At 40.4% G+C, this 25,222-nt stretch overlaps 1 protein-coding gene across 1 annotated transcript in view; it reads left to right on the top strand.

The window, feature by feature from the left end:
• The window catches only part of LOC120989893 (bifunctional heparan sulfate N-deacetylase/N-sulfotransferase 3-like), a 607,584-nt gene that overhangs the window by 566,747 nt on the left and 15,615 nt on the right, over nt 1-25,222 (top strand). Inside the window, exons 10-11 of the mRNA XM_040418281.1 lie at nt 6,911-7,081; nt 15,508-15,617. Of these exons, the coding sequence (XP_040274215.1) occupies nt 6,911-7,081; nt 15,508-15,617 (281 nt within the window). The remainder of the gene's footprint in view (nt 1-6,910; nt 7,082-15,507; nt 15,618-25,222) is intronic.

Here is a 25,222-nt window from a genome sequence, read left to right as displayed (position 1 = left end):
AAAATATAAATATATTTGCCATTTAGCAGTTCAGTTATATGTTCTAAAATCGTCTGTGGCATGTATAAGTGGAAAAAAATAAGGGCCTATTTGCCGTTCAGCAATGCAGTTATATGTACTAAAGCCCTTTTTGCTGTTTATTAGTGGCAAAAAATATATATATATGCCGTTCAGCGGTGCAGTTATATGTTCTAAAGCCCTTTTTGTCGTGTATTAGTGCCAAAATAAAAATATATTTGCAGTTCAGCGGTGCAGTTATATGTTCTATAGCCTTCTGTGGCTTGTATAAGTGGAAAAAATAAGGGCCTATTTGCCGTTCAGTGGAGCAGTTATATGTTCTAAAGCCCTTTTTGTCATGTAATAGTGGAAAAATAAAAATATATTTGCAGTTCAGCGGTGCAGTTATATGTTCTAAAGCCCTTTTTGTCATGTAATAGTGGAAAAATAAAAATATATTTGCCATTCAGCAGTGCAGTTATATGTTATAAAGCCTTCTGTGGCGTGTATAAGTGGAAAAAATAAGGGTCTATTTGCCGTTCAGCGGTGCAGTTAAATGTACTAAAGCCCTTTTTGTCCTGTATTAGTGGCAAAAGAAAAATATATTTGCCGTTCAGCGGTGCAGTTACATGTTCTAAAGCCCTTTTTGTTGTGTATTAATGGCAAAATAAAAATCTATTTGCCATTTCGCAGTTCAGTTATAAGTTCTAAAGCCCTTTTTGGCGTGTATTATTGGCAAAATAAAAATCTATTTGCCGCTCAACAGTGCAGTTATATGTTCTAAAACCCTTTTTGTTGTGCTTTAGTGACAAAAGTAAAATATATTTGCCATTCAGCAGTGCAGTTATATGTTCTAAAGACCTTTTTGTGTGTATTAGTGGCAAAATAAAAATATATTTGCAGTTCAGCGGTGCAGTTATATGTTCTAAAGCCCTTTTTGTTGTGTATTAGTGACAAAATTAAAATATATTAACCGTTCAGAGGTGCAGTTATATGTTCTAAAGCACTTTTTGTCGTGTATTAGTGGCAAAATAAAAATATATTTGCCATTCAGCGGTGCAATTATATGTTCTAAAGCCTTCTGTGGCATGTATAAGTGGAAGAAAATAAGGGCCTATTTTCCATTTAGCGGTGCAGTTAAATGTACTAAAACCTTTTTTGTCGTGTATTAGTGGCATAAGAAAAATATATTTGCCATTCAGCAGTGCAGTTATAAGTTCTAAAGCCCTTTTTGTTGTGTATTAGTGGCAAAATTAAAATATATTTGCCATTTAGCAGTTCAGTTATATGTTCTAAAGCCTTCTGTGGCATGTATAAGTGGAAAAAATAAGGGTCTATTTGCCGTTCAGTGGTGCAGTTATATGTATTAAAGCCCTTTTTGTCCTGTATTAGTGGCAAAAGAAAAATATATTTGCCGTTCAGCGGTGCAGTTACATGTTCTAAAGCCCTTTTTGTTGTGTATTAGTGGCAAAATAAAAATCTATTTGCCATTTCGCAGTTCAGTTATAAGTTCTAAAGCCCTTTTTGGCGTGTATTATTGGCAAAATAAAAATCTATTTGCCGCTCAACAGTGCAGTTATATGTTCTAAAACCCTTTTTGTTGTGCTTTAGTGGCAAAAGTAAAATATATTTGCCATTCAGCAGTGCAGTTATATGTTCTAAAGACCTTTTTGTGTGTATTAGTGGCAAAATAAAAACATATTTGCCATTCAACAATGCAGTTATATGTTCTAAAGCCCTTTTTGTTGTGTATTAGTGACAAAATAAAAATATATTAACCTTTCAGCGGTTCAGTTATATGTTCTAAAGCCCTTTTTGTCGTGTATTAGTGCCAAAATAAAAATATATTTGCCATTCAGCGGTGCAATTATACACTCACCTAAAGAATTATTAGGAACACCTGTTCTATTTCTCATTAATGCAATTATCTAGTCAACCAATCACATGGCAGTTGCTTCAATGCATTTAGGGGTGTGGTCCTGGTCAAGACAATCTCCTGAACTCCAAACTGAATGTCAGAATGGGAAAGAAAGGTGATTTAAGCAATTTTGAGCGTGGCATGGTTGTTGGTGCCAGACGGGCCGGTCTGAGTATTTCACAATCTGCTCAGTTACTGGGATTTTCATGCACAACCATTTCTAGGGTTTACAAAGAATGGTGTGAAAAGGGAAAAACATCCAGTATGCGGCAGTCCTGTGGGCAAAAAGCCTTGTGGATGCTAGAGGTCAGAAGAGAATGGGCCAACTAATTCAAGCTGATAGAAGAGCAACGTTGACTGAAATAACCACTCGTTACAACCGAGGTATGCAGCAAAGCATTTGTGAAGCCACAACACGCACAACCTTGAGGCGGATGGGCTACAACAGCAGAAGACCCCACCGGGTACCACTCATCTCCACTACAAATAGGAAAAAAAGGCTACAATTTGCACGAGCTCACCAAAATTGGAATGTTGAAGACTGGAAAAATGTTGCCTGGTCTGATGAGTCTCGATTTGTGTTGAGACATTCAAATGGCAGAGTCTGAATTTGGCGTAAACAGAATGAGAACATGTATCCATCCTCTGATGGCTACTTCCAGCAGGATGATGCACCATGTCACAAAGCTCGAATCATTTCAAATTGGTTTCTTGAACATGACAATGAGTTCACTGTACTAAAATGGCCCCAACAGTCTCCAGATCTCAACCCAATAGAGCATCTTTGGGATGTGGTGGAACGGGAGCTTTGTGCCCTGGATGTGCATCCCTCAAATCTCCATCAACTGCAAGATGCTATCCTATCAATATGGGCCAACATTTCTAAAGAATGCTATCAGCACCTTGTTGAATCAATGCCACGTAGAATTAAGGCAGTTCTGAAGGCAAAAGGGGGTCCAACACCGTATTAGTATGGTGTTCCTAATAATTCTTTAGGCTAGTGTATGTTCTAAAGCCTTCTGTGGCATGTATAAGTGGAAGAAAATAAGGGCCTCTTTGCCATTTAGCGGTGCAGTTATATGTACTAAAGCCCTTTTTGTCATGTATTAGTGGCATAAGAAAAATATATTTGCCATTCAGCAGTGCAGTTATATGTTCTAAAGCCCATTTTGTTGTGTATTAGTGGCAAAATAAAAATATATTTGCCATTTTGCAGTTAAGTTATATGTTCTAAAGCCTTCTGTGGCGTGTATAAGTGGAAAAAATAAGGGTCTATTTGCCGTTCAGCGGTGCAGTTATATGTACTAAAGCCCTTTTTGTCGTGTATTGGTGGCAAAAGAAAAATATATTTGCTGTTCAGCATTGCAGTTACATGTTCTAAAGCCCTTTTTGTTGTGTATTAGTGGCAAAATAAAAATCTATTTGCCATTTCGCAGTTCAGTTATATGTTCTAAAGCACTTTTTGGCGTGTATTATTGGCAAAATAAAAAATCTATTTGCCGCTCAACAGTGCAGTTATATGTTCTAAAACCCTTATTGTTGTGTTTTAGTGGCAAAAGTAAAATGTATTTGCCATTCAGCGCTGCAGTTATATGTTCTAAAGACCTTTTTGTGTGTATTAGTGGGGGGGGGAGGGCTTATTAGCCGTTGTGTGGTGAAGGGAGAAAATTATAGACTTTTTTGGGGTGTTTTAATTTCCTTTTTATTTATTTATTTTATCTAACAGTATGTCAGACAGAGAAGTGGCAGAGGCCTAAATGTTTCTGGCGCAGGCACAGGTCACAGCAGAGTAAGGGGGCGTGGCAGCAGGAGTCGCAGCGAGAGGCCTGAGCTCCCGGTGTCATCTAGCAGTAGTGTCTTGACCAGCAACCCAGCGGTTCTTGAATGGTTGACTCGGTCATCTCTGTTTTGGATCCACTCCTGTTTTTTCTGGCATTAGCAATACTGATAGATTACTGACCAAATGCTGACCGAGTGAAGGCGGATGCTCAACAGACAGGATCTTTTTTTTGTGGTTTATTGTTCTGACGGATCAGAAGAACAGCAAAATAATCAGTGACGTCAACACAAACTTACTGCTGCCATCCTCTCCACTCTGTTGGGGGCTCTACTTGTATAAGTGTTTAATAGAACAGGTTCTGTAGACATCTATGTGGAATCAGCTATCAACGGTGTAAAAGGAGTGCGCTTCTTCTTGGAGCTAACATTGACCTGTAAGACTGAGTTCACACTTCAGTTATTTGGTCAGTTTTGGCTCCATGACTGCCCAAATAAGTGAAGTGTGCAGTGATTCTAAGAGCGATGCCTGTCATCTGCATGTCATACTGACTCACTGTATTATTTCACTACCACAGCAGACTCCCTATGCGTGTTACTGCAAGGCACAGTGTTCTACACCACTATACAGGCTCTCTGCAGCCAGGAAATAGCTGTTTTTTAACGCGATTTACAGCGAATAAATTCGGATCAAAGCTATTTTTTATTTTTTATTCGGCGAACCAGCTGAATCAATTTTTTTTGAAATTCGCTCATCTCTAGTCTTCGCCTTTACCTGACCTTTAGTCAAACACAGAGAGTGGGTAAAATGAACGTCAACCCTTATATTGACAACCATTTGTGAAAATCAATGATGCATTGGATTGTTTCATTATCTTCAGAACTTTTAGAATTATATTAAGCCACAGGTTCTGGCTCATGTATTTTAACATTAATACTTATTTGGATGACAATTATCAAGACTGGCATTTAATACACCAACCTTGATCTAGTTCGTGCTAGAGTGAGATACACCAAATTTATTAAGAGGCGTAGGGATCTTAGAAAATTAAGAGTTATAAGCTGTTGTAGATTTGAGTTATTATTTAAAGGCAGTCTCTGATGTAAATTATAGTAAAATTGGCAGGCCGTGGGAGGCCACGCTCCCTTTTACCAACTAAACTACACCCACAACTTTGTCACATTTAATTGATGAACCTAAGATACTGCTCATCTTCCTTTTTTTTTTATATAAAATAATAGTACAAGCAATATATATATATATATATATTTAGAAGCCTCTTTTCCCCCAGCCCATGCACTGATCACCAACCCTCGAGAGACCAGATAAACTCAAGTATGTTCAGCTCACTAAGAAATTTGATTACATGTTGGTCATAGAAGCCTATAGTCTATGGAGAGGGGAAGGGGAGAAAGCTGCTACAGAGTGAAAGAGAGGCAGAGACACACAATCAGACATGGCTTCAGTTTCAAGTACAGTAAGTTTCTATCTTACCCCTGTGTTGGATTTGCAGTTTCAAGTACAGTAAGTTTCTATCTCACCCCTGTGTTGTATTCACAGCTACACTGCTCATTACTCCTGTCTAATGTCCTCCATCTGCTGCTGCTCATATGAGTGTGATACAGAGAGATAGGATTTCATCATAGTATCTATTCTCCACCACCTCATGGTAAAATAGAGTAGTGTTGAGCGCGAATATTCGAATTGCAAATTTTTATCGCGAATATCGCAACTTCGAGAATTCGCGAAGAATAAGAATATTTGCCTCTATATTCGTTAAAACGAAATTTTGTTTCCTTTTAAGCTAATTAAATAATAGAAATATAATTTATTAGGCCCAATGCATTTAGAACAACTCACATATTATAAATCGCACACAAGCTGTAAGCAAAAGCAGCTAACAGTAGTTTGGATGAGCCAGCTAACCATTACACGAACAGAATTTTTTTACGAATTTAATGGTAGCGAATTTTTGCATACAATATAAGAAAGAGTCAAAATTCTATGAGTATTGGGAAGAGCCAGCTAACCATTACACGAACAGAATTTTTTTAGGAATTTAATGGTAGCGAATTTTCGCATACAATATAAGAAAGAGTCAAAATTATATGAGTAACTGAACACTTTTTACATGTCAAGTGAATTCTCGGCACGGTTGCTTGTCATGGAACATAACTTAGCCTTTGCCTTTGCGAAAAAAACAACTTCTTTACAACATGCGATCCGCACACAAGCTTTAAGCATTAGCAATAAGCATAGTAATACTTGACTGATGAAATGACTAGAAATTTTTTGAAAATAGTGCTATATACGAAAATCAAGAATATAGCACTATATTCGAAAAAGACGGCATATTCGTAATATTCAAAAAGACGGAGTTAGAGCAATATTACGAATATTCTAAAAGACGAAGTTAGAGCAGTATTAAGAAATTTCGTAAAATACACATATAGATTGTAATTTAGCTAATATACTGCTAAAGTAATTTTTTTAATAGTGTACATATTTTCCAAAAACTGAAGTTCAGAAGAGGCCAAAAAAATTAGATAAGAAAAAAAAAAGGATTATAGCACTATATTAGCTAACTTACAATCTATATGTATTATACGAAATTTCTTAATATTGCTCTAACTTCGTCTTTTAGAATATTGGTAATATTACTCTAACTCCGTCTTTTAGAATATTACGAATTAAGAAGTATTAAGAAATTTCGTAAAATACACATATTAGCCTAGCCATAGTCATAGGAACGTTGCCTTATACAGGAAAAAAAATCGTACGAAAAATTTATTCGCATATTATTCGCGAAAAATAAAATAATTACGAATATTCGATTTCAACGAAAATAATGCGAATATTAATTCGAATATTCGCGAAATATCGCGAAATCAAATATGGCACCTCCCGCTCATCACTAAAATAGAGAGAGAGAGAGCCTTCGGAGGGGAAATTATGGTAAATGCAGTATGCAAGTCATATAGACCAGATATAGTGTAAATTCTTCATGTGTATACACATGAAAGCTTATTCTGAGTATTCACTTGAAATGACAGGTATGCATTAAACTTAATATAGATATAGCTGGGACACACCTTATAAATACAAGAAAGGGCACATGATATATATATATACATTTTAAATACCTTATTTTCTGTATAGCATATCATAATTACAATATAAAAATGTAATAAGTAATATATGACTACTTTTGTCTTCAGCACCAGCGTGCTCACCAGGACCCAGTAGCTCTAAAATTCAGCTTTTATGAGGTCATTACAGCTGGCAGCAAGGCTTCTTCAGACCTACAATCACTCCAAAAGAAGTGCCTGATGCCTGGATGTTATTCTACACACATAGAACGGTGGCTGCAACACTTCACTCCTGCTCAGGTAATACATGTTATAATATAATTATCTGCATTGATACTGTCAATAATTCTCAATGGAAAATACATTGCAAAAGTTTAATTGACTGAGGTTCATGGGTTAGGTTCAGGTGTCAACAAAAACAGCAATAATTTGGAAAGGAAAAAACCATTTGAAACCTCTCCTTTGGAAAGCTGACCTTCTCTGGACCTGTTTCCATTTTTAAAGAAAACAGAGGAAATAAACAGATCCCAATTAGGAATTCCTACATAACACAAGTCTGACTTGAGACTGTGCATGTTCCGTACAGTGACATTTACAATAATTATTCATTAATAGATTAAAACAACCCTCAGTAAATTAAACTACTTGTATATATATATATATATATATATATATATATATATAAATATATATATATGTATATATATAGTTCACATTTTACACACATGTTAACACATGCCCTGAGAACAGTCACTTGGTCACTTGATAATTATTTTCAGAACAGCAAATACAAATACCTAAGAAAGCATTGTTTCCTCAATGAACGGGATGGGCAAAATACCTTACTTGGGATCTTTTGGGCCATTGAGTAGTGAACATGGCTCCTAATTCAATGATGGTGAGAGGAATCAGGTGGACACAATAAAAACTTGGAACAGTGGTTTTACTAAACTCACGGTGGACAACAAGTTTGGCGATTGCACAAGTCTCACAAGAGGTAACAGGCTTATTGGTTAAAAGAGTCTATTTAAAGGCAACAGGCTTGATGGTTTAAAACTCTCTGATGATAATAACAGACTTACCTTTCTCCTTTGGCATTGTACCCAACACTGCCCAGGTTTTCCTCTCACCTACAGGTGCTAGAGCTAAGAAGTACTATTATCAGCTGCCCCGGCTCAGTGTTCCCTTCTGCTTTGGGTGTCATTGTTCTGTCCTCTAACTAGGTCCCTAGGGTAGTGTGCCAGTTTGCAACCATCACTCCCCTCTACTTGCTAGCTAACCACCATACAGTATGGCTAGTCCTCTCTGTAGGAGTGGTTATAGCATTCTCCATATACTGAACAGTTTATCAACCGCATGAGCATGCTATACAGTGAGCGGGATGTGCTTGTTGTTACTCCCTATGCTGAAGTCATACAGTCTATTTTATGTCAATTACAGTTGCATATACACAGTGTGCTGACAGGAGCTTTAGAAGTCCAGGACAGTACTCTGCACTCTGTACACCAGGGCACTGTTACTGTTACCTTCCCTAGCCATGCTGTATAACCGCTTAGTTGTCATGGCCAATAGCGTCCATGGCATCTAAGTGGTTAGACAGAGGGGAGCTTCCTCTGTCACTTTATTGTCCCAGTAATGAGATTGTAAGGTTCTTATTGTTGTGATGGCAACTGGGCACCTAACAATGGCCCTAGGTCTGCCATGTAAGTATGCACAGGGTCTAACAGGCTGCCTGTCAGTATAATGCTAAAATACATAATAAACTGCAATGCAGAACTACTGTAGTGTAATAAATGAGCAAGCAAAGTAACTGCAGTTCATGTCCACAAGTGGGACTAAAATAAGAATTAAAAAAGAAATGAATAAAAAGTTACGTATTAAAAAGAAAAAAAAACGTATTCAATTAACAGTTTAAAAAGTATACATAATTGAAATTGCTGTGATTAGGGATGAGCGAATCCACTTTGGATGATAGTATTAGAATGTATTGTCTCAGATGAGCCAAAGTTATTACTTTGCTTAGTCTCGCAAGACTTTGCATAATAACTTCATAAATTACTTTCTACTGTAAAAAAACATTTCCTGAACTCGGGTTCGGTTCCAAGTTGTAACTTCCAAGTCAGTTCCAAGTAATAACTTCGGCTCATCGGAGCCAATACATTCTAATACTGTACGGATCGCTCGCTCCGAAGTTGATTTGCTCATCCCTAGCTGTGATTGAAGAACAATTAGTGTTATCCTATTATTTTAGGCTGAATGACCAGTGTGAAAATGTTTGGAATTAGCTTTAAATATAAACAATTACATGGATAATTAAAAAAACATTCCCTTATCATATTTTCCTTTTAACAAAGTACAACTCGTCCTGCAAAAAAACACAAAAAAAAAACAAGGAGGCACATTTCTTAACACTGGTGTTTTAGACGCCGGTCTTAATAAATCCCAAAACTGGCGGTGGGTCAGCCGAAGTTATGAAGAGGAGCTGGCCTCTCCATAACATTGGCACTTCCGAACTATCACAGATAGGTTAGTTGTGCCGTTATCTGCACCTGAAATACGCCTAATTTAGGCATATTTCAGTATAGTAAATGACCCCCAAGGTCTCACATAGCTCTATTGATTTACAAATAAAAGTAATATAAGGCAAAATAATAAAAAAAATATTTGTATCCTCAAGGCCAAAAATGACCTTGAAGAGTTCACAGACTAAATGCTCTACACATACTTACTGTGGCTAACCTGATTTAGAGCTACCAGCAGAAGTCTGTCATGCCATGGTCGACAATGTCTGATTTTTCACAACTTTTTTCTCTTTTGAAAAACATTGAGGTTGTGCCGTCATTTTTCCACAACTCGCATGCAACAGCATGGAGCTGTAGCCTTAGGCTACATGCACACGACCGTTGTATGTTTTGCGGTCCGCAAATTGCGGATCCGCAAAACACGGAAGTCGCCCGTGTGCCTTCCGCAATTTGCGGAACGGACCAGGCGGCCCATTGTAGAAATGCCTATTCTTTTCCGCAAAACGGACAAGAATAGGACATGTTATATTTTTTTGCTGGTCCACGGAATGGAGCAACGGATGCGGACAGCACACGGAGTGCTGTCCGCATCTTTTGCGGCCCCATTGAAGTGAATGGGTCTGCATCCGAGCCGCAAAAACTGCGGCTCGGATGCGGACCAAAACAACTGTCGTGTGCATGAGGCCTTGTGCATCTAAATGCAAAGGGAAAAAAGAATAACTTACTGTGCATGATTAAGAGTCACATTGTGTGATTTTCACTCTGATTCATTCTACCTACAAAAATATAGCTGTGAACTGTTAATTATTAGTATAAATATTTTATTAATGCTACATTTCCTGTGATTCTGTCATTTTACAGAAATATACTGAACTTTTTCTAACAATATTCTATTTTTTTGGTGTGATTATTACTGTATATCTGCATTGCGCTAAAAAAAACATGCTGTGTGTCATCTTAATTAAAAGGGTTATAGCATCTGACAGAATGGATTACTGTGGAGCATTCTATATTTTCTTAAGCTGTTGTCACTCCAGCCTATCACAATATATGGATCATGCCGTAAATATGAAAAGCTCAAATAAGCATGGTGTCTTCCATTGCTGAGAAATTTATAGATATTTCAAAATAATAAGACAAAAAAGCATAAAAATATCTAGTACTTGTCAGATGAATGTCAGAAACAACACTGGGAGGCAATACATCATCTTCATTGTTAGACACTTCTGGGGACAGATGGTAAAGTCAACAAGACAGCTCCATCCTGTGATGGCATATCTGTTTAATCATTTAGGTGATACTTTCATGCGAATCACACCATGCTGCTGTCACCTCCAAAAATGAGAAAAAAAATACAAAAAAAATTGCTAAGCATTGTTTGTGTATATCTGTAAACTACAGACTTGACTGTTTGGTATGTACATAACCTAGTTTTGTTTGCTCTGTTCATGTATAACAGCTATCTCCATACATTTCATAATGTTTAGTGGAAAGATAGATAGATCGCACTTCTTGGGCAACCTGTCATACAGATCTACAGTCAGTGATTGCTATTCTATAAGAAAAAGGTATTTGGGAGATTGCAAAAATCTTCAACATCTAGCAATTCATGTATGGAAAATAAAATTATTTCCTGAGTTATAAGCGACTGATAAGAAAAAAACCTTTGCATTAAGGCTTCTTTCACACTGGCGTTTTGGCTTTCCGTTTGTGAGATCCGTTCAGGTCTCACAAGCGGTCCAAGACTGATCCGTTCTACCCTAATTCATTCTGAATGGAAAAGGATCCGCTCAGAATGCATCAGTTTGCCTCCGTTCCATCTCCATTACGCTTTGGAGGCGGACACCAAAACGCTGCTAGCAGTGTTTTGGTGTCCGTCTGACGAAGCTGAGCCAAACGGATCGGTTCTGACCCACAATGTAAGTCAATGGTAATGGATCTGTTTTCTATGACGCAATCTGGCACAATACAAAATGGAAGACCGTATACCATTAGGTGGGGTGAGTTCTCAGTGAGCAACCATTTATCTGCATACTGACACTATACTGCGGCTTCAAAAACTTTTTGCTTGCGTTTTGGATATAACGCTAGACCAAAGCGTGCACAAGAAATAGGCTGCCACCAACATCCGATGCATAAATAAGGACATATATTGGTATAATCATTTCGACAGGAACTTGTCTTATTTCTTAGCGATTTTATACCTCATTTTACTGTTTTATCGCTGCATATTTTATTGTTATTTTTTTATGTCTATTTCATGTTATTAATATAAAATTTTGTGCCTGTCCCATGATGTTCTGAGTGCTTGCCTATCTAGTCCACAATACAAAATGGATCCGTCCTCCATTGACTTTCAATGGTATTCAAGACGGATCCGTCTTGGCTATGTTAAAGATAATACAAGATAATACAAACAGATCCGTTCTGGACGGATGCATGCGGTTGTATTATCTGAGCGGATCCGTCTGTGCAGATCCATGACGGATCCGCACCAAACGCAAGTGTTAAAGTAGCCTAACAGTGTCACAGTCACTAATTATTATAATTGGTTATTAACATGATTAAGCTGTAAAATTAAACATTATTTTGATGTATAAAACTTATGCTCAAGGGGGTTAATATAACAGAACCTGCTCCTGAGGATGACATGCAGAGATATAACTTGGATCTTCAGTCACCCTAAGAAAAAAATCATTTTTTAATACTAGTGTCTTCTTTATGTGGCTGAGAGGCCTTTGGTCTGCCAAGTGTGACTGCTACTTCTGTTTCTCCTATAGTTATACCCATGATGCTGTGGATCTCATTAACAGGTGGCCCAGTTTAGCTGCCCTACTTCTTCTGGATTTACATAAATTTGTACAAGTCTCCCACTTTAAGACAATGAGGACATATCCTAAAGATATGCCCCTATTGTCTAAGATGAGACAACACACAAGGTTGCTCAAGGTACTTTCCTGCTTTTAAAAAAAAATCCATTGCAATAGCTAAATATTTTGCACTGCAGATGTTTATATAGAAATAGGAAGTTTCGAAACCCATTTGTACCATTATGTAGTGCCAAAATATTCTAATGTTCTGTACCAGGGGCATATATAGAAATCATTGGGCCCCATAGCAAGAATCTGAATTGGGCCCCCTAACTCCGCCCACTATCCACCCCTGGCCCATCCCACTACCTACCCTGGCTCCCCCCCTGCCACACCCCCATTGTATTCCTACTGACCCAGAGAATAAAAGGCACAGGTCAGTTTAGACGCAAAGGGAACCCCGTAGGAACAAAGCCCGTAAAATGGTGGAGGAATTCATTTTTTTTTTACAATTCCACCCCATTTGGAATTTTTTGCCCGCTTCCCACTACATTGTATGCCATATTAAATGGTGGCATTAGAAAATACAACTTGTCCCGCAAAAAATAAGCCCTCATATGGTTATGTGACCGGAAAAATAAAAAAGTCATGGCTCAAGGAAGAAAAAAAAAATGAAAAAATGAAAAAAAAAATCTGGTAGCCCGTTAAAGGGCTTATCCAACCCCTATTATGCCCCCCAAAATTGTTGGCCACCGCATACAGGTAATACTTATGCTCAAGGGGGTGGGGGTGCAGCCAATAGCAGGCCGTGAAGGAAATAAGCCTCCCTAGCGTCACCCGTGATGCTAAGGAGGCTCGTTCCTATTGTGGCCTGCTTGTGACTGCCCCCCACGTCTCTGGATGTTTTCATTCATGTGACAGGGGGATGCAGTGGTGGCCATGTGGGCATCAGTGATGCGGGTGCCGGGAGCGGGCAAAGTATTACCTGTATGAGGTGCCCTGGAATTTTGGGGGGCATTATAGGGTTTGAATAACAATAAAGGTGGTCGGTCAGAAGAGGCAATAGTGTCTCCCTGAATACTGCTTAATTAACAAACCAAAAAACTATGAGGGGCAGTATACTTAATAAAACTTCACTTTTAATAATGTATAGGAGATAAAAAGACGGCCCCTACAGACATACAACGAGTAAGACCTGCAGACACTCAGCCTGGTGTGGTGAGTGAGCAAAGACAAAAATGTAGGTGGTGGACTGGACCTGTTGTATGGAGAGGCGGGCAAGACTGTGTTAGAAGTTCTAACCAACTGGCCCTATTGCCTCCCTGCTTGTCCTAGTCCGCCCTACAGGGTGTGTCCAAGGGACGGGGTCCAAAAAAGCCCCGCAAGGGGTGGCCCAGACTGGAACTCTCTTCCTGTTAAGATGACCCTGGTAAGGCCCTAGCACAGGGGAAAAATTCCGTCCAAAGGAATCACATATATACAAAGAATACAAAAAATACTAATGATAATAATAGAGATGTTACCCCACACAGACACCACTAGAGGGGATAGGGTGGGGATATACTCATGTGTCCCGACGCGTTTCTTCAGAGGATGCCCCAGGATTCATCAGGGGACACGGGGCAATGGTGGTGGTTATCCCTCCCGGCTAGTTCACCCAAGGATGGGGGAATAGCCTGTGTAGTTACTACAGTCCTGGTGTGGCTGAGTCTGAGGATAACATTAAGAAGCGAAAAAACACAAAGTAAGTCAAGTAACACAGATGAACCTCCATCAGTCAACCCTTATGGGGCTATGGAGGCAAATCACTTACATTTTGTTGGCAGACTCAGCCACACCAGGAGGGTGTGCTTTGCGGTGGTACGAGTGGCTGAAGTGCATGAAAAGTTTCTTGGCCATTTTTAGGATGTCTTGCAGATTGAACACATGTGTCATGCAGGCCTCATAGGTCAGCCCTCCTTGATGCTGCGCCGACACCATGTTCTTCCCATTGTCGGTCACCATGGTTCCGATTTTGAGTTGTCAAGGAGAAAGCCAGCATTCGATTTCTTGATGACGGACACGGAGCAGTTCCTCCCCTGTGTGACTCCATTCACCCAGGCAAATGATGTGCCCTGCACATGTGGTATGCTGGAGGGGCACTGTGAATTGTCCCTGCAGTGGAGGCTGAGGACACGGTGAAGGAGGAGGCACAGGCGGACATTGTCGCAGGACCAAAGACGTAAGAAAGTGGAGGCGGAAGCGGCGTCACCTGGCCAAGTTGCTGGTGTTGCTGTGCAGGAACCAAATTCACCCAGTGGGCCATAAAGGACATGTATTGTAACTGCACCACTGAACTGGAAATAATATATATTTTTGTGCCACTAGTACACGCCAAAAAGGGCTGTAATTTTCTCACTTCACCACACAATAGCTAATAAGCCCTTTTTCCCACTAATACAAGCCAAAACATGCTTTAGAACATGTAACTGCACCGCACAAGGGCAAATAAGACATATAAATATTTATTGTAATAAACCCTGTTAATGGCTGTATCAAACAGCACTTGCACCCCAATAACAAGAACGGTATGCTGGAATTACAGAGCTCTATAATAGCAATTTGGATCCCCAGTCAGTGCAGCAAGGTGTAATAGGATTGTTCCTATTAACCAGGCTGTAAACTCCCCTAATGAATCCGGTTGTGCCTCAATACTGTGGGATGATTCCTCCCTATCCTTTCCCTGAACTTCTATACAGCAAAATAAAAGTTTTAAAGTCTTTTCTACCACTGTCCCTAGTGCCTGCTGATGTCTCTCCCTGCACTAAGTACACTGGAAAATGGCAGAATCCAAGATGGCTGAGGCTATTTTTAGGGCTGTGACATCACAGGGCTGGCAGGCTGTTGATTGGCTGCTTGCATGGCATTGTGGGTGATCCCTCGTTCCCAGAGTTCCTTGCTCCATGTTCTAACACGTGCAGCAGCCACGAAGCGTGAGGAAATTCGAATTCTGTGCGAATGGATTTTTTCCTGAAATTCTGATCAAATTACACTTTGTAAACTTCTATTTGCTCATCTCTAACAATATTCATACATCAAGCACTTTCATGTAACTAGCTCTTTCATAGCGATAAGAACTATTGGGGTCATTTATCAAACTGGTGTAAAGTAGAACTGGCTCAGTTGCCCATAGCAACCAATCAGATTCCACCTTTCATTTTTCATAGCTTCCTTGGAAAATGAAAGGTGGAATCTGATTAGTTGCTATGGGAAATTAAGCCAGTTCTACTTTACACCAGTTTGATAAATGATCCCATATGTTGCTAATTTGTGACATGGAATAACATTGTATAGTTTCCTTTAGTGTGTAGTATGCACCATTTGTTACTGAGAGCTATGTTTGTCTATCTTATAGCTTCTTATTGTTGATGGACAACAGTTACGAACAGACCCAGCTAACGTGATGGATGAAGTACAGAGGTTTCTGGGAGTTTCTCCACATTACAATTACTCAGAAGCACTAACGTAAGTAGAAAGACTGAAGGTTGTTGTTATGCAATATTTATTTCATATACATGCTACCTGTTTCATTTTTCTGAATATAATTGTAGTCATATGATATACTGTATTATAAGGAAGTGCTTACCAGCCAGTCATAAAACACCAGCTGTGGTGCATATGTAGTACCGACTATAATATACTAACTTGTTCAATGTACATTGACTGTTCCATCTACTCCCTCCAGATTTCCACTGACTAACATGACAGGGGAACCTTCAGAAATATGATGTCCAGCACAAATGTCATTCTTTTTTAATGACAATTGTGCCAAAAAGTGGAGTAAATTTAAAGGGGTTGTCCGGGTTCAGAGCTGAACCCGGGCATACCCATAATTTCACCCAGGCAGCCCCCCTGATGTTAGCATTGGAGCATTTCATGCTCCTAAGCTCTCCTTTGCCCTGCGCAGGGCAAAGGCTCTTTCATTTACAATAACACACTACTGGGCAGCAGTGTGTTCGGTGACGTCATCGTCTCTGATCGGCGGGCTTTAGCGCTGCCCTAGCCATTTTACAGGCTAGGGCAGCGCTAAAGCCCGCCTATCAGTGGCGGTGACATCACCGGGCTCACTGCTGGGTGGAAGCCTCCGCCTGGCAGCCCTAAGAGGAGCCCGGTTCATCACCGGAACTCCAGAAAATGCCTTTGCCCTGCGCGATTTACTGCAGGGCAAAGGAGAGCATCAGAGCATGTACTGCTCCGATGCTCAAGTCAGGGGGACTGCCTGGGTGAAAATGGGGATATGTCCGGGTTCAGCTCTGAACCTGGACATCCCCTTTAATATTATTTTTTGTATCACAACTTGCTTCCCAACCAGGATTTTTTTTTTTCATGTATAGAAATAGATATTTTGTCACATTGAACAGAAGAGATTGTAGCTCTGAAAATAGTATTATTGTGGTGCCACAATGTAACCTGTGCAAGTGATTAAGGGTGGGTTCAGATCAGCATAATGTATTCCATTATGGCCTTCCGTTATAACATGGTTACATACTGTAGCTACATAATTGCATAGAAGAAAAGGGGAAAGACCCCGGATATACCAGACATAAATGGAGGACAGTGCCTACACAATGTAAATGTACTGGGGCATCCGGAAAAAAAAAAGATAACTTGGTACAAGCTCCGAGTATAACGGCAGAAAAGAAAAGGAGGGAAGCTTAGAGTACCAGAATGATAATAAAATAAATAGTTTATTGAATCAAGAACATGATAAAAAACATATACAGTTGATGCCAAAGACAGGGTGGGGGGAGCAGGGAAAGGAGAAAACAAGCGCCACCCTGGATGTACACACAGGTCACAAAATACATAAATGATAATGATGGAGTCATGAGAAAAAAATATATATAAGGTGCAATGACCACCTCATGAACCAAAATGAAAAAACAGTATATGTGGTGGTATAAGGTAAGTAGAGATCATAGAGAGAGTCAACCACGGCTGTAGTGCATAATATGCTGACCAGAATAATGGTGCAAAGGTTATGTGGCAGCAAAGCAATAGAAAAAGCCAAGTGAGAAGTGTCAACATCGGCGGCACAAGGCCGTGGGAGAGGACTATGACCTGAAACTTACCTAAAGGTGGACCTAGTGTGGACAAAGAGAATCAGGATGGCGCTACCCCAACGCGCGTTTCGGCGTGCCCCCTGACGAAGGCACGCCGAAACGCGCGTTGGGGTAGCGCCATCCTGGTTCTCTTTGTCCACACTAGGTCCACCTTTAGGTAAGTTTCAGGTCATAGTCCTCTCCCATGGCCTTGTGCCGCCGATGTTGAGACTTCTCACTTGGCTTTTTCTATTGCTTTGCTGGTTCCACATAACCTTTGCACCATTATTCTGGTCAGCATATTATGCACTACAGCCGTGGTTGACTCTCTCTATGATCTCTACTTACCTTATACCACCACATATACTGTTTTTTCATTTTGGTTCATGAGGTGGTCATTGCACCTTATATTTTTTTTTTCTCATGACTCCATCATTATCATTTATGTATTTTGTGACCTGTGTGTACATCCAGGGTGGCGCTTGTTTTCTCCTTTCCCTGCTTCCCACACCCTGTCTTTGGCATCAACTGTATATGTTTTTTATCATGTTCTTGATTCAATAAACTATTTATTTCATTATCATTCTGGTACTCTAAGCTTCCCTCCCTTTCTTTTCTACATAATTACATAGTTAATACAGTTGAAAAAAGACATACGTCCATCAAGTTTAACCAAGGCATAGGTGGAGATGCGAATCCCAAAAGGAATTGAGACTCCGATTTCTACATGTTTTAATAAGCATTATAAGTAGGGTTGAGCGAACCCGAATAAGGGTTAGCATGGTCGAAATGTGGAAAAGCTTTGTCAGCACACCCCAACAACCAGCAGATGGGTCTGCCCCCTTCAACTTCTGGGTCTCCAAATTGGGCACATGACCTGAGCTTGCCCTTTACGCCTTGGAGGTGCTGGCCTGCCCTGCAGCCAGTGAATTGTCTGAACGTGTGTTTAGCACGGCAGGGGGTGTTATCAAAGACAAGCACAGCTGCCTGTCCACAGCCAATGTGGACAAGCTCACGTTCATTAAAATGAACCAGACATGGATCCCACACGACTTCCGTACCTCGTGCAGAATAGAGTCCGCACCTTGTGCAGAATAGACATGTATACCAGCCTTACCCAGCCATTGTTATACTACAGCGCAATTGCTAATTTTTGTATTTTTGATATTTCCCACTCCTTTGGGGTGTACCCTAATTTAAACAAAAAAAATTATAAATAATAATAAAAATACACCGCTATGTCCACCGCCTCCTCAACCTCCTACTCCATATGGACCTCCACCTCAGAGATCAAGATTATTTTTTTTTATTTTTACGTATTTTATTTTATTTTATTTTAAGTCATTTCACTAATTTGTCTGATACATTGTTGAGTTACATATCCCAAATTTTTGGCTGTGATATACCCATGCTCTACCGAGTAGACAGGTAAATACATTTCACTAATTTGTCTGTTACATTGTCGGGTGAAATTCACCAATTTTTGGCTGTGATATTCCCCTGCTCTATCTAGTAGACAGGTAAATAATTTTAGCTAATTTGTCTGTTACATTGTCGGGTGAAATTCAACAATTTTTGGCTGTAATATACCCCTGCTCTACCTAGTAGACAGGGAAATAAATTGCACTAATTTTTCTGTTACATTGTCGGGTGAAATTCACCAATTTTTGGCTGTGATATACCCCTGCTCTACCTAGTGGACAAGGAAATACATTTCACTAATTCGTCTGTTACATTGTTGGGTGACAAATGCTCATGTTTTGCAAGCAGTCTGAGCCCCAAGTCATGCAGCAGTCTCTTATGCTTTTTGATCGCTCTGCTGGCAGGTTTTCCGTGGGCCATCCACATAGCCCTGCACCAGAAGTGGAAGAGATTGAGTGCACTGATGCCCAACCACTTATGTTTCAGGATGAGGACATGGGAAGACCACCGCAGCACGTCTCTGATGATGACAAATCACAGGTGCCAACTGCTGCGGCTTTCTGCAGTCTGCAGACCGACAAGGAGGGCAGGGGTAAAGAGTGGGTGGAAGATGATGTGGATGATGATGAGATACTAGACCCCAATGGAATCAAGGTCATGCGAGTGACCTGTCTAGTTCGGAGGAAGAGGCAGTGGTCGCACAGAGGCACTAGCATAGCAAAGGAAGGAGCAGTGTGGAAAAGCGTCTGTTACATTCTTGGGTGCCATTTTACCATTTTTGCCGTAAATAAATCCCTGCTCTGCATAGGTGACAGGGACATAAATTTCAAAAAATTGTCTGTTACATTGTCAGGTGACCTTTTACCAATTTTGCCGTATACAAACACCTGCTCTGCATAGGTGATAGGGACCTAATTTTTGTAAAATCGTCTGCTCAATTGGTGGGTGACATGAACACAGTTTTGCCGTGAATAAACCTCTGCTCTGCATAGTTGACAGGGACCAATTTTTTTTTTTAAATGGTCTGTTCCATTGGTGGGTAACATTAACCAATTTTTGCAGATATAAAAAACCCTGCTCTGCATTGGTAACAGGGACTTACATTTCTAAAATTCGTCTTTAATTGACACGCGCCCCCTCCTTTCATTCGATCCTTCCTCTTTAACAACTTGTCCCACATTTCCGCTCAATCACATTTCAGCCATTGACCTCCCTTGGATGTGTTATCCCTTTCTCACGCTCCCTCTCCGGCGTGGAACCCTGATTCACCGCTAACCATGATCAACATGGTAGACGCAGAGAAGAACATCGAAAGTTGATAGAGAAGATATCCAATTGGATCGTGGACGTCACGGGGATGTGCGATCAGGCAGAAGTTATCTAGAGTCAACAAAGCGGCAGCAGGGCCTCTCCTGTCTAACTTTTCCAAATCCAAAATACCCCAGTGACATTCCCTATAATTTATTAATCATTCCAATAACAGGGCATCTTAAGGCTGGGTTCACATGAGCGTGTCCGGATTAGTTCCGGATGCGTCCCGGTGTGTTGCGGCAAACCCGCGCGAGTAGGAATGCAATTGCAGTCAGTTTTGACTGCGATTGCGTTCCGATGTTCAGTTTTTATCGCGCGTGTGCAATGTGTTTTGCACGCGCGTGATAAAAAAACGACTGTGGTACCCAGACCCGAACTTCTTCACTGAAGTTCAGGTTTGGGTTCGGTGTTGTGTAGATGTTATTATTTTCCCTTATAACATGGTTATAAGGGAAAATAATAGCATTCTGAATACAGAATGCTTAGTAGGTGATCAATTGAGGGTTAAAAAATAAAAAAAATTAACTCACCTTGTCCTCTTGTTCGCGTAGTTCTCCCGGTCTTTAGTTCTTGAAAAAGATGAACTATGGGCTAAAGGACCTTTGGTGACGTCAGATCACATGCTCCAATCACATGGTACATCACCGCGTCGACGTCACCAAAGGTCCTTTAGCCCATAGTTCATCTTTTTAAAGAACTAAAGACCGGGAGAACTACGCGAACAAGAGGACAAGGTGAGTTAATTTTTTTTATTTTTTAACCCTCAATTGATCACCTACTAAGCATTCTGTATTCAGAATGCTATTATTTTCCCTTATAACCATGTTATAAGGGAAAATAATACAGTGTATAGACAGTCCCCTAGCAACCGTGCGTGAAAATCGCACCGCATCCGCACTTGCTTGCGGATGCATGCGATTTTCACGCAACCCCATTCACTTCTATGGGGCCTGCGTTGCGTGAAAAACGCAGAATATAGAGCATGCTGCGATTTTCACGCAACGCATAAGTGATGCGTGAAAATCATCGCTCATCTGAACAGCCCCATTGAAATGAATGGGTCCAGATTCAGTGCGGGTGCAATGCGTTCACCTACCGCATTGCACCCGCGCGGAAATCTCGCCCGTGTGAACGCAGCCTAAGAGTCCTGTATTGTTATTTATCATCACTACCTCCCCGAGTCGGGAGTGGGTAATTGCCGCGCGCCCCCTCCTTTACTTGGAAGCTTCTGCTTCAATAATTTGTCCCACATTTCTGCTCAATCACATTTAATTTCATACATTGACCTCCCTTGGATGTGGTATCCTTTTCTCATGCTCCCTCTCCGGCGTGGAACCCTGATTCACCACTAACCGTGATCAGCATGGTAGGCACAGAAAAGAACATCGAAAGTTGATAGAGAAGAGATCCAATTGGATCGTGGACATCACGGGGACGTGCGACATGGTGAAGCAGTATGTGTGCACACGCCTACACGTACTGACTGATGGGTCTGTCCCCTTAAACTTCTGGGTCTCCAAATTGGGCACATGGCCTGAGCTTGCCCTTTACGCCTTGGAGGTGCTGGCCTGCCCTGCAGCCAGTGTATTGTCTGAACGTGTGTTTAGCGTGGCTGGAGGGGGTTATCACAGGTTATATTTCCCAATGTTTTGGGGTCTACCCAAATTTAAACAGAAATAAATAAATAATAATAAAAAAAAAACAGTGTTGGCTACTTCCTCCTCCTCCACCGCCGCTTCCACCTACACCACCACATCCACCGCCTCCTCAACCTCCTACTCCATATGGACCTCATCCTCCTAGATCAAGATTATAATTTTTTATTTTTATGTATTTTATGTTATTTTAAGTCATTTCCCTATCCACATTTGTTTGCAGAGCACTTGCCATGCTTTTAACCACATTTTGCTGCCATTTTCAGCCCTCTAGCCCTTTCCATGACTTTTTTAGAGCCATTTTAGTGCTCAAAAGTTCGGGCCCCATTGTCTTAATTGGGGTTCGGGGTCAAGTTCGGGTCCCGAACTCAAACTTTTTTGTGAAGTTCGACCGAACCCGTCAAACCCGGAGATCCAGGTGTCCGCTCAACTCTAATTATAACATAAAATGACAGAATCTCTAAGACGGAAGTCAAAACTGAAGCATTTAAGAGGCATTCCGTTTTGATCTGTCATAATAGAAGTCTATGGGAATCATAACGAATCCGTCTGGTTCCAGTTATGCAAGACGGAAAACAAAGTCCTTTTGACTGGACTTTTTTGTCCTTTCTGCATAACGGGAACCAGACGGATCAGTTATGTTTCCCATAGACTTCTATTATGACGGAAAGCAAAACGGAATGCGTTTTAAAGGCTTCCATTTTGCATTCTGTCATAATAGAAGTCTATGGGCAGCATAACGGATCCGTCCAGATTTTCGTTATGCATGACTGGACTCCTGCATAATGGATCCGTTCTGCTTCCCATAGACTTGTATTATGAAGGATCAAAACGTAATGCCTCTTAAAGGTTTCCGTTTTGACTTCCGTCTTATGGATTCTGTTATTTTCCATTATAACCATGTTATAACTGAAATCCATAACAGAAGACATAATGCTGATGTGAACCCACCCTAACTTGACATTAATCAGTTCATTTACAAAGCTGCAAATTAACTCAGTGTAAATGAATTCAGATGACTGAGAAATGCTATGGGTGGCTTTACATTTCCTAAATATGTGCTGTTATCAATTAACAAAACTATGGAATTCATTCACAAAGCAACACTTTCAATTCCTTCAATCATTTAATTCTTTAACAATGTTGGATTGCTATCAGCTTCTTCAGAACCTCTTCTATAGAGAAATGAACATCATTATACATAGTCTAGTCACATTATTATGACCACCAGCTAATATCCAGAGTAACCGCTGTGTGCAAAACAGCAGCTAGGTGAGCTAGGCTGACTGCAATGCATCCCACAGCTGCTGAAGGGTGCGTGAGAGAAGATCCATAGAGTGAACACGACGATCGAGGTGGTTCCACAGATGATCAATTGAGTTCAAGTCTAGGAAATTAGGGGGCCAGTTGTGCTTGGAAGTCTTGGTCATGCTCTTCCAATTAATGTCGAACATTTCTATCCATGTGACATGTCACATTCTCTTGCTGGAACATCTTATCCGCCCCAGGGAAGACAATCAGCATATATGGGTGTATGTAATCTGCAAGGATGAATTTATACCCAAAGTGGTTGAGGGTGCCTTCCACGTGGATAAGTGTGCCCAGAGAATACCTTAAAAACATTCTTTAGACCATAACACTGCCACCACCAGCTTATGTTCTTCCAGCAATTGTTACTGAGTGCTTGTTCTCAGATTTTTCTTACCTGAGACGACAATGTCCATCCATTCAAAAAAGCAGAAAACGTGACTTATTTTAGAAGGCTAATCTACGGAGGTTCAATTCTGATACTGCTGTGAAAATTGAAGATTTTTCTGCCAATGCAACTTTGTTAGCAGAGGTGCAGTGACAATCTGTCTACTTCAGAGCCCTATATGCTGTAGGGTTCAGTGAACTGATGTTTCAGACATCTGGTAGTCCCCTGGTTGGCAGTGAACTGCTCCACTGTAGAGTTTCGGTCCACCCTTACACTCTTTTACCTCTCATATCAATGGCAAGTGGCTCTCCGCAGTTTCCACATTGCCTACAGTAATTGCAATGGTGCCACTTTCACTACAGCAGCAAGTAAATAGTTCACAAACTGCAAAGTTTCAGAAATACTGCCACCCTTTACTCAAAAGTCACCCCTTTTACCCATGAGGGATAAGTCTGCAGACAGCCTATCGCTTGCCTTATATACCCACCAAGCCATCTCATGACAAGTGACTTCATTCATGAGGTACGAGCTGTCAAAAGTCAGAGGTTGTCAAAATAATGTGACTTGACCGCGTACCTTTGTCTGTGTATGCCAATGGTGCATGTATGGGATTTCAAGTATTTTTTTAAATAGTTCATTCTGTGGAAAGAAGTTAATTGTGAGCATAATATTTTCAGGTTTTATTATATGTTGCCGTTTGGTTTCTTAGCCATAATTGTTGGTGACCATTGGCACAGTTGAATTTTATAGTATAAACAATACCAAAAAAGCAAACATTAGAAAGAGGTACTATATATAATATTTTCTGTTTTACAACTGCCAAACAATTGTTTAATACTTTTAACTTTAACTTCATACTCTATCCCCCAGTGGGCTCTCAAAAAACACCTCATCTCAACATAGTACTTTGCCCCGTATTTTAAACAAAAAAAATTACAATTATCAGAGAAACACCCAACAGTCCCTGAAAACCCTCTGTACAGCTACACAGTATTCTTAACACATAACCTGCTTCACTACTATTACTATGGAAAACGTTCCACCATAATCTCCAAATAACAGATTACCACCTCTATCTGTAACCAAATTCCATTCTGTCTCATACCTAACCTTACCATCATGTTTATCTTTTACGTAACCCATTTTTTCAACCCATCTTTTTAACCTATAACTTATCACTGGTGTCATTTCTTCCTCTTTTAAACATGCCACCATGACATCCATGCTCAAGAAGCCTTCCCATGATCTTCCCTCTTCACCCCATATTAGATCTCACATTCACATCAAACTCCTTGAATTGTCCTCCCACCTCTCATCCCACTTACTTTTTGACCAACTATACTTCAGCTTCCAGACTCATCACTCCACCAAAATCATAACCAAAGTCAACAATAATCTACTAGCTGCCAAAGCTAAGCATCAAAGACTTGGCTTTTTCTTGGATCACTTCATACCTCACCAACTGAACATTCAGTCTCTCCCATTCACATACCACCATCTCATTCTGCTCTCCCTATCAGTGTCCTTCAAGAATGTATCCTGAGACCCATACTCTTCTCCATCTATACCTTTGGTATCGGACATCTCACAGAGTCCCATGACTGTCAGTAACACCTCGTTGGTGATAACTCTCAAATTTACCTCTCTGGCTGGGAGTCAGCAAAAATGCTACAGAGTGCCCTTATCATCTCTTGACTGGATTACTGTGGCATCCAGTATAATACTTTTGCACCCCTCCAATCTATTGTCAACTATACTGCCTGCTTAATCCACCTCTCACCTTGTTTCTCCTCCACCTTTCCCCTTTTCCAATCACTTCACTGATTTCCCATTGGCCAGCAAATTCAGTTCAAAATAAAAACAATGACGTATAAGGCCATCCACAATCTGTCTCCTCCTTACATCTCTGACCATCTCCTGATATATCCCTATTCATAATGTCTG

This window comes from Bufo bufo, chromosome 2, assembly GCF_905171765.1.
Source record: "Bufo bufo chromosome 2, aBufBuf1.1, whole genome shotgun sequence".
Lineage (NCBI taxonomy): Eukaryota > Metazoa > Chordata > Amphibia > Anura > Bufonidae > Bufo > Bufo bufo.
This window is presented reverse-complemented; position numbering and strand designations above follow the sequence as displayed.